Source organism: Anas platyrhynchos, chromosome 2 (assembly GCF_047663525.1).
Source record: "Anas platyrhynchos isolate ZD024472 breed Pekin duck chromosome 2, IASCAAS_PekinDuck_T2T, whole genome shotgun sequence".
NCBI lineage: Eukaryota > Metazoa > Chordata > Aves > Anseriformes > Anatidae > Anas > Anas platyrhynchos.
Window position 1 is genome coordinate 35669030 of NC_092588.1, and position 15598 is coordinate 35684627.

At 39.6% G+C, this 15598-nt stretch overlaps 1 protein-coding gene across 2 annotated transcripts in view; it reads left to right on the forward strand.

Moving 5' to 3' along the window:
* Positions 1-15598, forward strand: part of CPA6 (carboxypeptidase A6) — an 82489-nt gene that overhangs the window by 32908 nt on the left and 33983 nt on the right. The window contains exon 2 of one of the 2 annotated variants that reach the window (XM_005019354.6): positions 3266-3341. The exons of the other annotated variant lie outside the window; for it this stretch is intronic. Within the exon in view, the coding sequence (XP_005019411.4) occupies positions 3266-3341 (76 nt within the window). The remainder of the gene's footprint in view (positions 1-3265; positions 3342-15598) is intronic. 2 annotated transcript variants of the gene reach the window in all.

Sequence of the window (15598 nt, forward strand, 5' to 3'; positions counted from 1 at the left end):
GGTAGCCAACAGCTGGCCACCTATTTTGCTCAGACACAGGTCTGTCCCTGGGTACACCAGCTATCTGGCTTCTAGTCTTTGCTTACCAGTTTCATCTGGTCAGATTGATTTATAAAGCTTACATATTGCTGTTTGTGAATGCTTTCAATTGTGTTTATAGAAAATTCAAACCATCTCACTAAATCCTCGCTTTAAATGCCGTTAGTCTAGTTGCTAGTGATGAAGTAAAAGTTTGTCCTGGATGATGTAAAGTTCTATATTAATTTCTGCTAAATATATCCCATCTTGCTATTTGTTTAGAAATTTTAAAAACAGACTTAAAAAAAATAAAAAAAAAAAGTTTAGAGACAGCATGATTAAAAAAATTACTTTTCCTGCATGAAACAGCAGAGTGTTGACATGGGTCTGCAGGCTGGAAGATATGAGACAACCTTTCCTAAATGTGTACATGATCACTTGCTGCTTTCTCCTCAACCACTAGACATGAGTGAAGGTAGGAGACCTCACCAGGGATGGTTCTGAATGTTTGTGGTGCAGTTGCCGTTTGTTGGTCACATTAGTCCAGATACTGGGACTGACCTGGTAGATTTTGTTGCTGAGTTAAAAACTGAGTAGGCTGTTAGATCTCTACCTTAAATTCACTGGGTATAACATAGAGCTTAAGGTAATCATTTGATTACTTTTTATCTTGAAATGTAGCTAGAAAAGCGGTAAAGCTATAAAAAAATAACTTTAAGAACATGCCCTTTGATTGGTGGATGTCAGGAGTAAAGCAGGATCTGATATTTGTGCTTTTTTGAACCTTGAATGATTACCCACCAGCTGTCTAACCTACAGAGTTTATTTATTTTTTATTATTATTTATTTAGTATTTATTAGCAGATAGCCTTCGAGTCCAGTGTCTTCCTGTAGCTTACATAAATAAACAATGAAACTGCCTCATCACAGTGGCTTAACCATCCTTTCATAAAATACTAACAGTATCAGGTATGATAAACTGTTTTCTTTGTGTTCTTTAGGATCAGGCCCAGCCAGAGCCTGAGGCACTTCCCAATGATGTGTCAAGTGATCAATCTGTCATAGCACCAATATTTTCCCCTTTAGGCCAGGTCTTTCATCACATGAGAAATGACAGATTTGCTGAGCTAATCCAAGACAGTTTAGAGTGACATGTATTAATTCAGGACCATACCTAAGTGATATCCGTTTCTTCCAAATTCCACTGCCAATACGTAACACATGCTTAGTTACTTATTTCATTAAAATCTGTTCTGTATACGTTGGTTATCCCAACCCTTCCAGAAAATTCCAATGAATCTTTATGAGTTACTTCACCTTCACATATCCTGGGCAATCATTGCTTCTTTTTACTAGTTTTCTTCTTAACACTAATTTAATACCCAGAGAGAAATGAGTAATGGGAAAAATATTACTGTTGTATGCATTATAAATTAAGAGCATCTACTTTTCTTGAACAGATACAGTAGTTGTCTGCTCTAAGGGGCCTACTACTTTCTAAGTTCCTGTAAAGAAGGTTCAACTTGTCTCAGAAAAATAGTAATTTCCCCTAAAATGTTCGAGCTGCCAAATTATAACAAGGGTCCTTCCAGAAATCTTCCTTTTTAGGTGTAGAATTTGCCAAGTAAGGTCAGCAGCACCCAAGATGTGTGGACCAAGGTCCACTTCTCTGGATACATTGGTATTATTGCAGAGACATCTTAGAGTCCAACTAGACAAAAACTTTTAAGCCTATGAAGTCTTTGCAAGACTTAAGAGTTTCAGGGCTTGAGACTCATCAGCACGGAAAACTCAGCAGGGTTGAGAACCAAAACTGAAGAGCTCAGACAGAAAGAAGGATCTAACCAATTGGAGCAAATGGTTATTGGAAAGAAAAGAAAAAAATAAAGGTGATTGGAAAAAGGACTACCAGAAAGGGCCAGAGTAAGACATTCCAGAATTCAGTGTTTAGTAATAATGAACCCAAGAACCAGTGCGTTCTTCTGAACCACTTATTGACAATATTTGATGTTTACCTGTAAATGACTTAAGAATTCTTGCAACAAGGAGGGGTCCTACAAGGTCTTCAGCCACAGTACACCAAAGGAGAGATCTGGTGCCTGCTTCCTGAGAAATGGAAGCAGACTGGGAGCCTTCCTAGGACAGGGAGGCAGGTGAAGGCACACTCACCAGTGTTGCTTCTAGTTAGGCAAGTATCTTCTGAGCAGACTCAGAAGTATCAGGAAGGTAAGAGTTCACAGTATATTTTAGGGACAAGCTTCTTCTCAATGTCAAGGGAAATTCTACAGCATAAAAATCCCAAACAATGAGGAAATTGGAGTTAAAAAAAAAAAAAAAAAAAAAAAAAAAAGTTAAGGAAATTCTGGCTAGGGTACAGAACTGTATAAATAAAGATGCACATGACTTCCATTGGCTCTTGGAAGAGAAGGTAGGAAAATGCGAGAATTAGTATTGGCCATGAAAATTTATTTCAGACCTTTTGTGTATGGCTCTTTTAGTTACAAGATCATACCCTGTATTTTCTGCAGTCTCCAGCCTCCCCAAGCTCCACGAGATGGATGGTGGTCATTGAATGGAGCTATTCACTTCCTTTTTTCCTATTTGCAAATTTATGTTCATTAAGAAAAGAAACTAAAGAACTAAAGAAACTAAAGAAACTAAACTAACTAAAGAAAGTGCATAAAATGAGCTGCTATTATCTGGAACTTTCTAAGCATGTATGAGGAGCTACTTACATGACAAAAATTTGTGCAAGCTTTAATGGTTAAAGCAAAGGGTATGTCCTTGATATGAATGCCTCCTGTCTTCTAAAGTCAAGTCCTCTCTCTTTAAAGCATGAGACCACCACCACCTTCAGAGCCTTTCAAACCTACAAAAGTAGGTTTTGTAGGTTTGAGGGCCAATCTTGCCCTCAAAAACATATTTTATGTTTCTGAAAGAAGAATATTGTTTTGATTTGAGGCAGACTTTCTGTACTGAAGATTGCTTGAATGGTTGTTAGAAGCAATGAATAAAAGTAATTACACAGAAATGGAGGGGAGAGCCAACACTTTTCTCTGTAAAGGGCAAATCACTTCTGTGGAAGTCCATAATCCAGGGAGGTTTAGAAGCATAGCTCCAGTTCAGCTGGCATTTTGCTGCTGCTGAGATAGAGCACAAGCATGGTAGCTATCTCAACCTATTTACTGCTACATTGTGCTGCTGTGCGGACCCTTAAAGTGCCAAATCAATGTTCTGTTATTGGCAGTGATAAAGTCATACGAGTTGTTCCTGAGAATGAGAGGGAAACGCAGATCCTGAAGGCTGCATTTAACAGGCTTAAGGTGAGTTTGATTATTTTCATTGTTCTTTTTCTGAACTTTGTTGAAAACTGAAGTGAGTTAAATGTCTTTCATTTGTCATTTTACTCCAAGCTGTTTAATACTCTGGAAAACAGCCTTTGCCCATTAAATTCCTAATTTCCCAATAAAATGGCATAGGAATTAGATTCATCAGGCCTGGCAATTTTAACAGGAAACATTTACTGCCTTAAAATAATAAAGGTGCCACGCTTGCAAATTTGCTCCTTTTGCTCTCTCACTTCTTGCCAGCATACACAATTGCATGCTTCATTATCCAGCTGATTATTTTACTTAAAACACTGAGTTAATTCAAGATATGAACACACACAGGAAAAGGTAAAAGTAGGTGGCTTTAGTCTGAGAATCTCAAGAGACAAATGAGAGTGTCCATAAGACTCACTGGCAAGCCAAACACTTTTTTCCATAGCATTTTCCAGCAGATATAAATGAAACTTAATGGAGCAAGATCCTACCTGGTGCCATGGTAGTAGCACAGCACAGGAGTGCTCTGCAGTGCTCTGCTTTGCTGACACAGCTACCAGAGGCATAGGCACTCTTTCCACAACAGTCTGGCCCATTATCAGAGGAGAAAGGAGACCACCCACAAGCACAGCACCAGACCCCTGCAATAGCACAGCAAGGATTGCTTCATGCACAGGCACTGAGCTTAGGCACCAGGGGAGGCACAAACCTCGTTAATGGTCTTCAAAATGCAGACTAATCAAAGCAGAGCCAGGGAAGTAGCAATCTGATCACTATGCTGAGTTTGTTCCAGGTGCTGAATGTGCGTCCCAGGCTCTGCTATTCACCTGTGTTGGCTCATGCTCTGCCTCAAGGGCAATGGTTGACTTTTTCCTGTGCCTATGAAGGTAAAGAAGTTTGATGTGCAGCTTCACAGGCAGCACAGACGCAACAAGATGAGTAATTTGGCACAGTGAACTCAAGCCTATGTTTGTGTCTGGCTGACAAGAGCTGCATGTACACAACCAATGGAATACTTTGGTAAGTTTGGCAGTCCTGGGATGTACAGTTGTGTGTCACACCAGCAGTACCAAAGTGCTGGGAGCATGTACAAACCTCTGTGCTGCTCACTGTCTTCAACTTCCAGCAAACTATTCAGCAGTCTGCAATGAATCTCTCAGTCTCTCTTTCTGAAGCCTCGTGTAAATGATTGTGTTCTCACTGAGGCAAAGAATGAAGGTGCATGTAATTTTATACTCCAATAGTTAACATTTAGGATACAAGCAAATCAAATCTCAGTCTGCATACCAAATCAAACAAAACGAAGATAGCAGAGCTTTTACATCTTCGCTGAGAAGCATTCCATCTGTTGGTTATGATGAAGCTTTCTTGCTACTGTTCTTTAAGAAAGTGAGCAGAACTACCTCAGGTCACCCACCCCAGCAGAAGGCTCACTGCTGAGAGTGCTCCAGCAGGCATGGCGTGATGCCTCACCAGCTTTAAGCAGGTAGGTTGAAGTGCTCTCCATCACCTCTACATTTCTTAGTGCTGTGTTCACTTAGTTCCCCACTCGGGATGCTAACTTTTGTGAATGCTACTCTCAAGACATTCACATGTTACAAGATAAATCTCACATTTTACTGCAAAAACACAACTTGTTTCTCACAATTTTCAGCAGAGGGTATGTTTCAATCCTATGTCTTATTTGAGCTTTGCACTGTAATGACCAAGTTTCTTAAAGAATATTGTCTTACATTTATTTCTGCAGTGCTTCTTAATGTCTCAGGGAGACTTTGGGCCTGACCCTCAACTGCAAATGTTACTGTAATACCCCAAAAAGGATAATCATTTCACTCACAATTAGGAAAAAAAAATCTAACCATAAACCCAAGAAATACATGTGGAAGCTGTTTTTTTCATTAATTTCTTCCCCATGGATGCTGGAACATAAAGAGAGATCACATATGTTTTTTCCTTTCTCCTCATATTGCAAACCCTGCAAAGCAAAAGGGTTGCTCACCTTCCTGCAACTGTTTCTCATTACAGAGCTCCCTTAGGCTCCCAGAAAGAGATTCCTTCACCCAATTCCATCAAAGTGGGAGCAGCAGAAACTTGAATAAATAATTGCATGCTATAACTCTGAGAACAGGATAATAACATTTTGGCAAAGTGCATCGGAATCTGACTGGTTAATTAGAAAGTGATTGATTTTATTGAGGTAGTGAGCTGAAGGGAAGATTCAAAACAAGAGAGTATTGACACCCAGTCTCATGAACAGAGGCTGGGTTTGGCTGCTTTTCAAGTCTTAGGGCTGTCCCATCTGCAGCTGCTTCACTTCTCATCTACAGGGGGTCAGAAAGAGACACCAGAGGTGCTAACAAGCAATGGATATGTTTAACATTAACTTATTATTACCTTTCGCCCCCAGAAAAACAATCTGAAGTTATCTCCTCATAAAGTAATAGATAAATGGCACTTCTTAGAAGTGCCAAGTATTCACAATACCAGCAGAAGTTAGTAGTGACTGCAAGTCATCAGTGCCTCTGAAGAATCATGTATGTGGAGTTGTGCAGTGTCTCATATCTCCATAGGACTCTCCCCTATCCTTCTCCTAATTCCCAGATTTCCAGAGGTGGAAATTGAACTGACAGTGGGCTTACCTTCCATGTTTTAAACATGAGCCTTGAAGCACGATGCTGATAATGTGCTCAGAAGAAAATAGAAGACAGTGAAACACAAACACACGCACACAAAAATCACCAATAGCGCAAAATAAGTTGCAAACAAAGCACTGACATAGTCATAACACAGTCTGCCTGACTAACAACTGAGGGATGAACAGGAGGAGTCATGGCAGATATATGAATTGCTATAATTACAGGGTACTGGGCCTTGGATTTTTATATTTTAGAGTCTGGAAACCAGAACAAGTTTAAAACCCATCTCCTTTGAATGCATTTTGGTTTCTTCAGTAAATTAATACCAACCTATCATGTTACTGACATGCTCTGTGTGAATCCTTTCAAGACATAACAGATTTGTACCTAAATAATGATCAAATAGCAACAATTCCTCTTTTTTCTTTGTAAGAGAAAGTATTTGTGGAATAAGTGCAAGTATTTGGTTTATTGAAGAATCTTAATATTTTATTTAAAGCAATTTAAAAATTTAACTGAACCTGAATTATGATATGGAGTGATAGTATTCTCCTCCACTGACAGGAATAAAAGAAAAGAGAAGCCAGTGAAAATGAAAGTTACACCACTTTCATTACTCTCATTGAGAAGGATTCCTGCACTTGGTTTAAATTTAGACGAACATTTCTGTACCCTGGCAAGCTGGTGTATTAGAGGCAAGGTATTTTTAAAAGGTGCCAAAAAAGTTAAACTCTATACTAATGTCAAGGCTAGTCTCCACATTCTTGTTCCAGGATTTCTTTGCATACAATTATCTATCCCCTGATCAGCACTGAGTCATGACATACAGAAGATCACTTAGGACTATAGTGTTAATCAGTGATAGAGCTGGGACCTGGACCTCCATTCCTCCAAAATCCTAGGATGACACTGACCATAAGACCACACTACCCAGAGTCATATATCCCTAACTTCTGATCTTCACAGAAGGGTGTTATTGCCCACATGAAAAAGCAGAAGCAGCATGCCCTGAGTGCAATGTGATGACCACACTGCTGCAGCTACTGTTGGATTGCTCTTTGGTCTGGTAAGGGAAAGAGGAGACAACCCCTCCTTCCTCAGGCTCCCTCCTCACTGTGTTTTGTGGGGGGAGTTCGATTATAGACTTGTGGTATTCTGTGCTTACTCAGCTGTTTCCCACTGCCTTTAAAATCTACATTATAAGGCAGAGTCACTTAGCGTTTGTCTCTGGCATGTCTTTCATAACCTAAATAGTTAAAAGAAAAACTCATCTCTGTCCAGCTCACATAAGCATATCCTCCTGAAGGACTTAATCATCAAGCCACTGAAAAGTACTCTGATTGTACTATGACAAGCAGTGTGTTTCAGTGTCAGGCAGACAATAAATCAAATGCAAAGCTACGTACTCCTTATAGCCTGCTGACTTGGACAAAGTGAAAACAATCATGAAGAAAATAAACAGGCATTTACAAGAGTGATTAATGTATCTTTTCACTCATTTTGCTTTATCTGCCTATTAATAAGTGTCCTTACCATGGATATTTCTTGGAGAAAATTTTGTCATATGAAGTCTGCTCTAGCTTCTTTCTTTCTGTGTACAAATACCTCCTCCACTTCTATGGGTTCTGTATTTCTTAATAATAATATAGAGTGTCCCGCTGTTGACAGACTTGCTTAAGAAAAATCCATGCCAGATGACATTTTAGAAATGTAGGAAAGCATGGGAAAAGTATTGATTTGCTGCCTTCTAGAAGGATTTATCTATCCAGCAACAACTATCTGTTGTTTGCCTCACCTGGTTTGGGGAAAAAAAAAGAAATGTCAGGGAGGTGAGGAAGGAAGTGGGGAGAGCCTTGCCTTCTGCCATGCTGCATCCAGTGCTGTCAAAGTCAGCAGGCTGCAAAGTCCATCACTTTTGGGAAGAGGATCAGGCACAAAAGGAGTACTTTCTTCAATATGCATTCATAGAAACCTGCACTGAGACTTCCTTGGAGGATGATCTTTGAATTGGCCGTATGTCTTAATGTGTTTACAGTATCTTAAAATATTCCCCTACTAATTAATGTGAGCAGCAGTGACAGTCTGGCCACGGTGACAGTGAACAAAACTCACAGAAGCTGGAAGAATACTCAAGGACTTCAGTCCACGTGAAATCCTTCAGATCTCAAACAGGACTGCTCTGCCACCAATACTGGAACTATAAGGCTAACTCATACACATTTACAGATGGTGTAGCCCCTTTAGACTTTTTAAACTTAGCATCTGGAGCTCCTTAGTATAGATATTTGCCTCTTTAAAAAAAAATAAATCCATATAATGCTTACTATAATAAATCCCTTAAACTTGCCTGGAGTGTATAGGCTCTGCTACAGTAAAAATGCCATTGTCTATACTGAGTGAATAATGGATAATGAATGTTTCATTCCACACATTTAACTTTTGGTTCATGAATTGCCCAAAGGCAAATCACATTAGTCATAATCACTTGCTGAGTAATTTCCACAAATTAGTTTTGGTCTGTAGCTCCATTGCCCACAGTGCTTTGTTATTAATCATTATTATAAATTGATGCCTTCATTGGCCAGTTCAATTAACTTGTAGGTGACAAAACATTGCTTTTTTTCCCAATAGGATGATCACAACTTGTAGACCTGAGCTGCCATTAAAAGCAGTCAGCCTTACAGTAGAAAATTTGTCTGCTGTGTGTCCTGCAAAGTTGCTTAAACTCACCTGCATTCAACAAATAAACTCATCCACAGTAACCAAGCACAAAGGCAGGCCAGATGTACTGAGTCAGGCTGGCCACCAGCAGCTTGCAAAGCAGCAGGAGGTGGCTGTGCCCCAGCCAGGCATGGCTGGGTCCCCTGCAGCACCCCTGCAGCCCCCAGCTGCAGCCACAGCACCACCATCCCTCCAGAGCAGGCTCTCAGAAAGCTCTTACACCTCATGCACTGCTGCATCTGCAACTGCTTCTTAAGACAGTACGTGTCTGAGTTCAAAAGACATGAAGCAGGTGGGGAGACCCCTGCTCTCTTTTGAGGAAAAAGGTCCTGGTTTCTGGTTGTCACTCAGTTATAAAGCAGTGGCAGCTGGGAGCCACTGCTTTGCACAAGGGCAAGATGCCATCAGTCAGCAGTACCTCTTGTCTCTGGCCTGTTTCTATGTCAAGCTTCTTTCAGTCTCTCTGGGGAAGAAAAATAAGAGCCTGGTAACTCTCCCACCACCAGCACTACCCCACGCCCTTGAACACCTTTTGCACAGTCCCTGAGCCAGAGACCACTGGAGCAGATAGGGCAGTGAGTATGGCAGGGGTAAATGGCCGTGGAGCTCCTCCTCCAACTTTCATGGCAAGAACATTGCAAAGGTTAAGACTGGTTTGCATATGGTTGTGACAGACTAAAATGCAGCAAATTCTTTAGCAATTCAAGTGCATACTCATGGAGTTCTTTATCTTTCTAGTTGCTGATCACTCTCATGGTTTCTTTATTGATGGCTGCTCTGATGCATTCGTAGGTGCTGATCTAAAATCCTAGGTGCTCTGCTGCAGCCCTTTTCTCCTTTAAATGCTATCTCTTTCTATAGATACGAAACAAAATTTTATTCCTGACCCAGAAATACTTTTTTTTAGGTTCATTCTTTTCACCCTAATCATTTGAAAATTGTTACAGTATAGTAAATAAAAAGAAATACTCATGGCAAGAGTACCACAGTGACAACTGCCCACTCTCTGTCCCTCAGGACTCCTCTTGTCCATCCATTGTCCCTCTGTCTCACATCCCTCTCCAGTGGTTGGCTATCGTCGTTTGTTCTTTCTTGCTTAGGAGACAACTTGAGAAGCCTGTTGCTAATTTATGAGCCCTTTCATGGTTTTAATTCTGTTGGACTTGACAGACAGAAACAAATGTCACATTCCAAAATGCTTTGCAAAGAAACTGGGATTTGCTCAGTTTCTCAGACCCTGCAGATTTCATTTATCTGCTCAGGAATTTTCCTTTGTAAGCATTATTTTTGAAGCTTCACTTCATTCAAGCCTTGACTGATAACTTCTACTCCATCAGTGGTCTACAAGCACTTTTTATCACTTATGCCTGCCTGGAATCAGGGTTGTTTGTGTAGGTAGCAAAGAAGCTACTGCTCTGTGAACATTGCTGGCATAATAGAGTCAGACCACTCATTCTTCAGTAGTTTTTACAAAAGAAATTCCTGGGCACAGCCAGGCACTTTAACTTTGGGAGGAGCCAGCCTAGCAGGCCTTGAAGCCACAGCTCCATTCCCTTTTGATTGTTTTCTAGCCTCTACAGCAGCTGCTTATCCATTGTAATCCCTGAATTGATCCTGTCATTGCAGTTCAGGGAATCAGAAAATATCTTATAGGGCAAAAGGATCAGTTGGCTATAAATCTGATAGTTTACAGCTCCAAAGGCAAACACTGAAAAAGGCTTTAGAGAACAAAAGTCCATCTGAAAATGCAGGAAGAAAGCCTGGCAGCCTAAATAGAGCTATTCCTACTTTGCAGAAGGACACAATTAACTCAGCAGCCAGGGCTGTGTGCATTTTACTATGGACATATTATACTCATCTTATATCTATATAGCCAGATGCTTTAGTTATCAGTCCAAATTTTATTCTAACTCATACAGTGGTCAGATATGGGCAGAAAATTTCAGATACAGAGACAATGTCAGGTGATAGCAGAGGTTAAGCATCAATATTTCAGAACAAGTGTCTAGAAAACTACTTTCTAGGCTCAGAAGGAAAATATTGTTCCAGGAAAACTTTAGTAGAAGATTCAAGATAAAACAGAAGATCCCAGGTATAAAGAGTATGCTGTTCTTATAAGACACAGAAAGCCTAGGCTTTCTGAGATGGGAGAAATCTTCTTCTCTAACTGCTGAGGAATTCTGAGTCCAAGTTCAACAAAGTCATCAGCACAACTCACATCGCTTCAGCAGGAGCAGGAGCAGACCCAGACTCCATTTCTCATGCAGTGCAGCAACAACTACAAATTAACCAAGCCAAAAATAGTTTAATAAGAAATGAAATGGAATTTAGGTTGCTTTGTTTGTTTATTTTTGTGAGTCTGCTAAAGACTGCTTCACATCTTTCAAATCTACTTAGCTTGGTAGCATCTGTACTTGTAAGAATGGATATTCAATTACCATATAATTGTGTCCTGAGTCCTTGCTCAGTGGCTCTCTTGAGGAACAACCAACAAGTTCTTTTATGCAGTGTAGAGTCCTGGGTAAAATTATATCAGTGTAAATGGAGTAGCAAGATCATTACTGTGTTGTAGTTTCACAAAGATCTGCGAAACTCAAAACCTCAAGCTGTGCATTGTTCCCAGTCTATTACTGCCAGTATTATGACTGCTGCAAACCAGTGAATCAATCCCAATTTATTGGCACAATTATTTTTTCCAGCCTCACTCAAAAGCAAATAAATACTGAAAAGTTAGAGCCAATTAAATGTCTAGTGTGCTAAATCAGAAACTTATATTACTTTGCACCAGCAACTAGGACTAACCTGTAAATCCTTCTAGAAAGCACAGGGAATCTCATGCTTATTTGTGGCTGGACCATTTTGCTGCACTTAAAGGGAAACTGAAGATTTGGAACCAGAACTAGCAGTTAAGTTCATCAATTGGCAGGAGTAAGTGAGGATGAAATCATTCCTGATCCTGAAAATATTTGCAGTGATGAACACATTACAGAGGAGTAGTTGTACTTTTTCCAGGTGAGTTACAACACAGCTATAATTATCTACCCATGTCAGAGTCCAAAGGATTAATTCTTCTTTCCTTCCTTCTTTGCAAATGTACCAAAAGAAGTTTAAAATGTCATTCTGTTGCATACTACATGTGTTCATGTGAGTGGTGTTTGTGTATGTATATGTGACTATATCTTACACGTTACATGATGAAGCTTTGATAGTCAAACTTCTGACATTTTTGAGGCTAGAGCAGTTTCCACTTCTATTCTCTGTATTCTAACATAGTATTTGTAACTTAAAACATATCTAATGAGTTTCAGCACTGTTTAGGGTGTTTATATGTCTGTACATTTACATCTGTATGTTAATACAGATGTAAATCCAAAACCTGTACATCCTGACAGAGCACACAACATGCTGTTAGAGCCATGAGCAAAGAGCATTGCTGTTTGCACTACTGGCTACAAGTTCCCTTTTACAAGAGGTTCAGAAATGCCAAGCCATTTCAGCTGATGGCATCATAACAGTAATTATATCCTGAACTGTACAGCTGACAGCATTTCTCAAAGGAATCAGAAACTAGAGTCTATGTTCATAGTGATGTTAAGGGCAAGGCCAGCTTTCACACATACATTGCGGTATACAAATCAATAAACACAAAATAATGTACAGATATTAAATAATAATAATAATAGAAATGTAACAAAATTACTTTTTTGTGAGATATAACTGATAAATCATGTAAATGCTTTTGTCTAAATAGCAGATGAAAATCATGGCAGATTTATGCTAGCTAGTTTCAATGACAAGCATCGGTTAGCTCTTTGGCTCTACACATGATCATGGATGATGGATCATTGTCCATACATGCTAAATGAAAGAAGAAATTAAACAGCCATTTATGAACATGTACTGAAGAACAACTGGAGGCTACTGTCCAAGAAGATGTCTTTAAATACAAAACATGAGCTTTGTATTATATTATTTTGTATCACATACTACTTTATACTACTTTTATTATACTAAATGCTGTATAAGAAGCTGTGGAATGCTTTCAATGACTTAAAGAAAAAAAGGAGCATGGGATTTATGCAGTCATAAGTGCATTCCTGGGGAAGAGCAAGGAGACTGCTTTCTTCATGCAACCTCTTTCCACAGGTGCAAAACTAGTTGGAGGAAAACCTGGAAGTAATGAAGAAAAAGCACCCTGCTCTAGTTTCTTTCTCAGCAGGGCAACAAAGATTTGTGTACACCATTTGTGATACGTAGGATTATGCCAAGGAAATGTTTGTTTTATTTGAAATTTATTTACATAATTTTAATTTTTGAAGAAATTCTAAATCCTTTTAGCTCAGCACCTGAATATTTTTTAAACATTTGTCCCTTTGCCTTGTGTTGATTTTTCATTGTCATGCATTGACATAAAGCTAGAAATATGATGAATGAGTTCATTTTTGCTGTAGTTTGGAAATTGTCCAGGTAAAAGCAAATACTTCTACACCCTTCAGCTTTCTTTAGCACCTCATGTTAAAGAGAAAGGCCTATATGAAACCCAAATAGAATCTGCTTTCCTAAGCACAGACTGAATCCCAGGGACCTTTATGGGATGAGCAAGGTTGAAAAGGGGTTGTGAGGTAAAAAAAGGATATTAATTATATAGTAATAATTAATAATCTCTTACAACTTCTTCATCCGCATGTTTAAAACCTCTTGGAAAAGGTATTTTTCTCTGTGCTTTTCACAGAAACATTTCTTGTCCAGAAAGCAACGTTCATGCCTCCAGTGAGATTCTGGGAAAGACCACTCAGTGGGCATCTGTGGAGTCACCACTGACCCCAGGAACAGGCACCCAGAGTCACACCTCAATGCAGCAGCAGGTGCTGAATTATTGGTCCCAAGCCTGAGCCTGCTGAAAAATCCTGCCTGTGTTCTGCTTATTGTCCAGAGGCCTAAAACAGCCCATGACCCCCTAAAAGCAACTCTTGTGCATCACATATAGGAAAGGACTTGCAAAGGAAACAGTACGGGAAGGCCCAGTCAAATGAAATTAGAATATTTAGGTTTACAGACAGACACTAAAGTGTATCTCTTTTCCTCTAGCCTCAACATACTGGGTAAATTTTGTAATTCAATTATTTGGCTATGTGTTCAGGAAGTTCAGTAGGATTACTGCATCTGCTTGTTCTGTAATTCACAAAATCACAGAATCATCTAGGTTGGAAGAGACCTTCAACATCACCTAGTCTAACCTCTGACCTAACACTAACAAGTCCTCCACTAAGCCATATCACTAAGCTCTAAGTCTAAATGTTTTTTAAAGACCTCCAGGGATGGTGACTCAACCACTTCCCTGGGCAGCCCATTCCAATGCCTAACAATCCTTTCAGTAAAGAAGTTCTTCCTAACATCCAACCTAAATCTCCGCTGGCACAACTTTCCCCCTCATCCTGTCACCAGGTACATGGGAGAACAGACCAACCCCCACGTTGCTACAGCATCATTTAAGGTACCTGTAGAGTGCGATAAGGTTGCTGGAGAATCTTTCCACCACCTAGTGAATCTCACAACCCACACAACGAATAAATGTGCTTTGGTACTGACTGGTACACCATCCATAACACTGTTCAAAAGGTAATGTGTGATGTGTGGGGACAACACACCATCAAAGACAGTGAGAACAGAAGAACACCATTTGCTAGCCAGTGAAGCACAGCATGGAAATCCAAGGCACACTTGCTGGAGGAGTGATGCTGAAAGAAGAGCGATGACTCCAATGGAGCCCTCAGTATCCACTGGAGATGTAATGATGAGGTCTCCTAAAACTGACAGTGAGTAAAGGATGATTGGATATGCTCAGTCCAAACATGCCTACTCTTCAATCCATCTTCTGTGTGTTTTTGTGTCTCTACACCATGCCAAGCCCAAGCTGGAAGCTGCAATATAAATAAGATGTCTGTTGAAGAAATGTGTTTCTTGTTACATGCTTTATAGAGCAAATGCTGCTCTGAACAGCACAGGTAACATCTCCCAGATGAGCACTCAATGCATTGTTTACATTGCAAGGGATAAAAGCGGAATCAAATGAAACCACACTATCCAAATAGGGAACTGGGTTGAAGAGGGGTGATTTGCATTCTAAAAATGGAATTTCTTTGTCTCACTTCCATTACAATGCCAGTAGTGAAATACTCTATTTTTGCCAACAGCTCCTGGTGTGCAATATACTGCTGATTTCATCCTTTAAAAGATTGGTTCTTCTTTTGCTATTTCCTCACAGACAGTAGTGTAAGGGATAGCTAGAACATCTTAGAAATGAAAAGCTCCCTGATGTTGTAACCAATATCATGTTGGTGAATGTTGGTTTATCCTCTCCATGATACCGAAGAAATTCACCAAAATAAATCCTGAACAAATATCAAGAACAAAGACAAGTTTCAGGTGTACCTCAGTTGTGATTTTTTTTTCATAATATTTGCAACTTTTATATCCTATTTTGTATGCGTAGGTATAAGGAGATGCTTCAGTTGCACTTAGCTTGTATGTAACAATTTGTTGTTATTTTTATAAGGATGTCTCATGCTGAGCTGATTGATATGCTGTTAGTCCAAGAGCAATGAAGTTACCCTTTGTGCTGTGTATTTTTAGGCATAAATCTTAAAAGTCACATACATATTCCTAATTAACCATGTGTGAAATTAACCTCATTGAATTAGGGGGGAATTTCACTGGATGACTATAATTAATCAAAATACGAAAGACAGATAAACTAAAAAACGTAAGGTGTTAGCACAGTGAGAGGATGTTTATTAATAAACTGCATTTAGCACCATTTAATTCATGAGTTCAGTTGCTACTGACCATCTGCCATAGCTGCTGTCAGCTTCACAAGCCTCATGAACTTTGCCAGTCCTG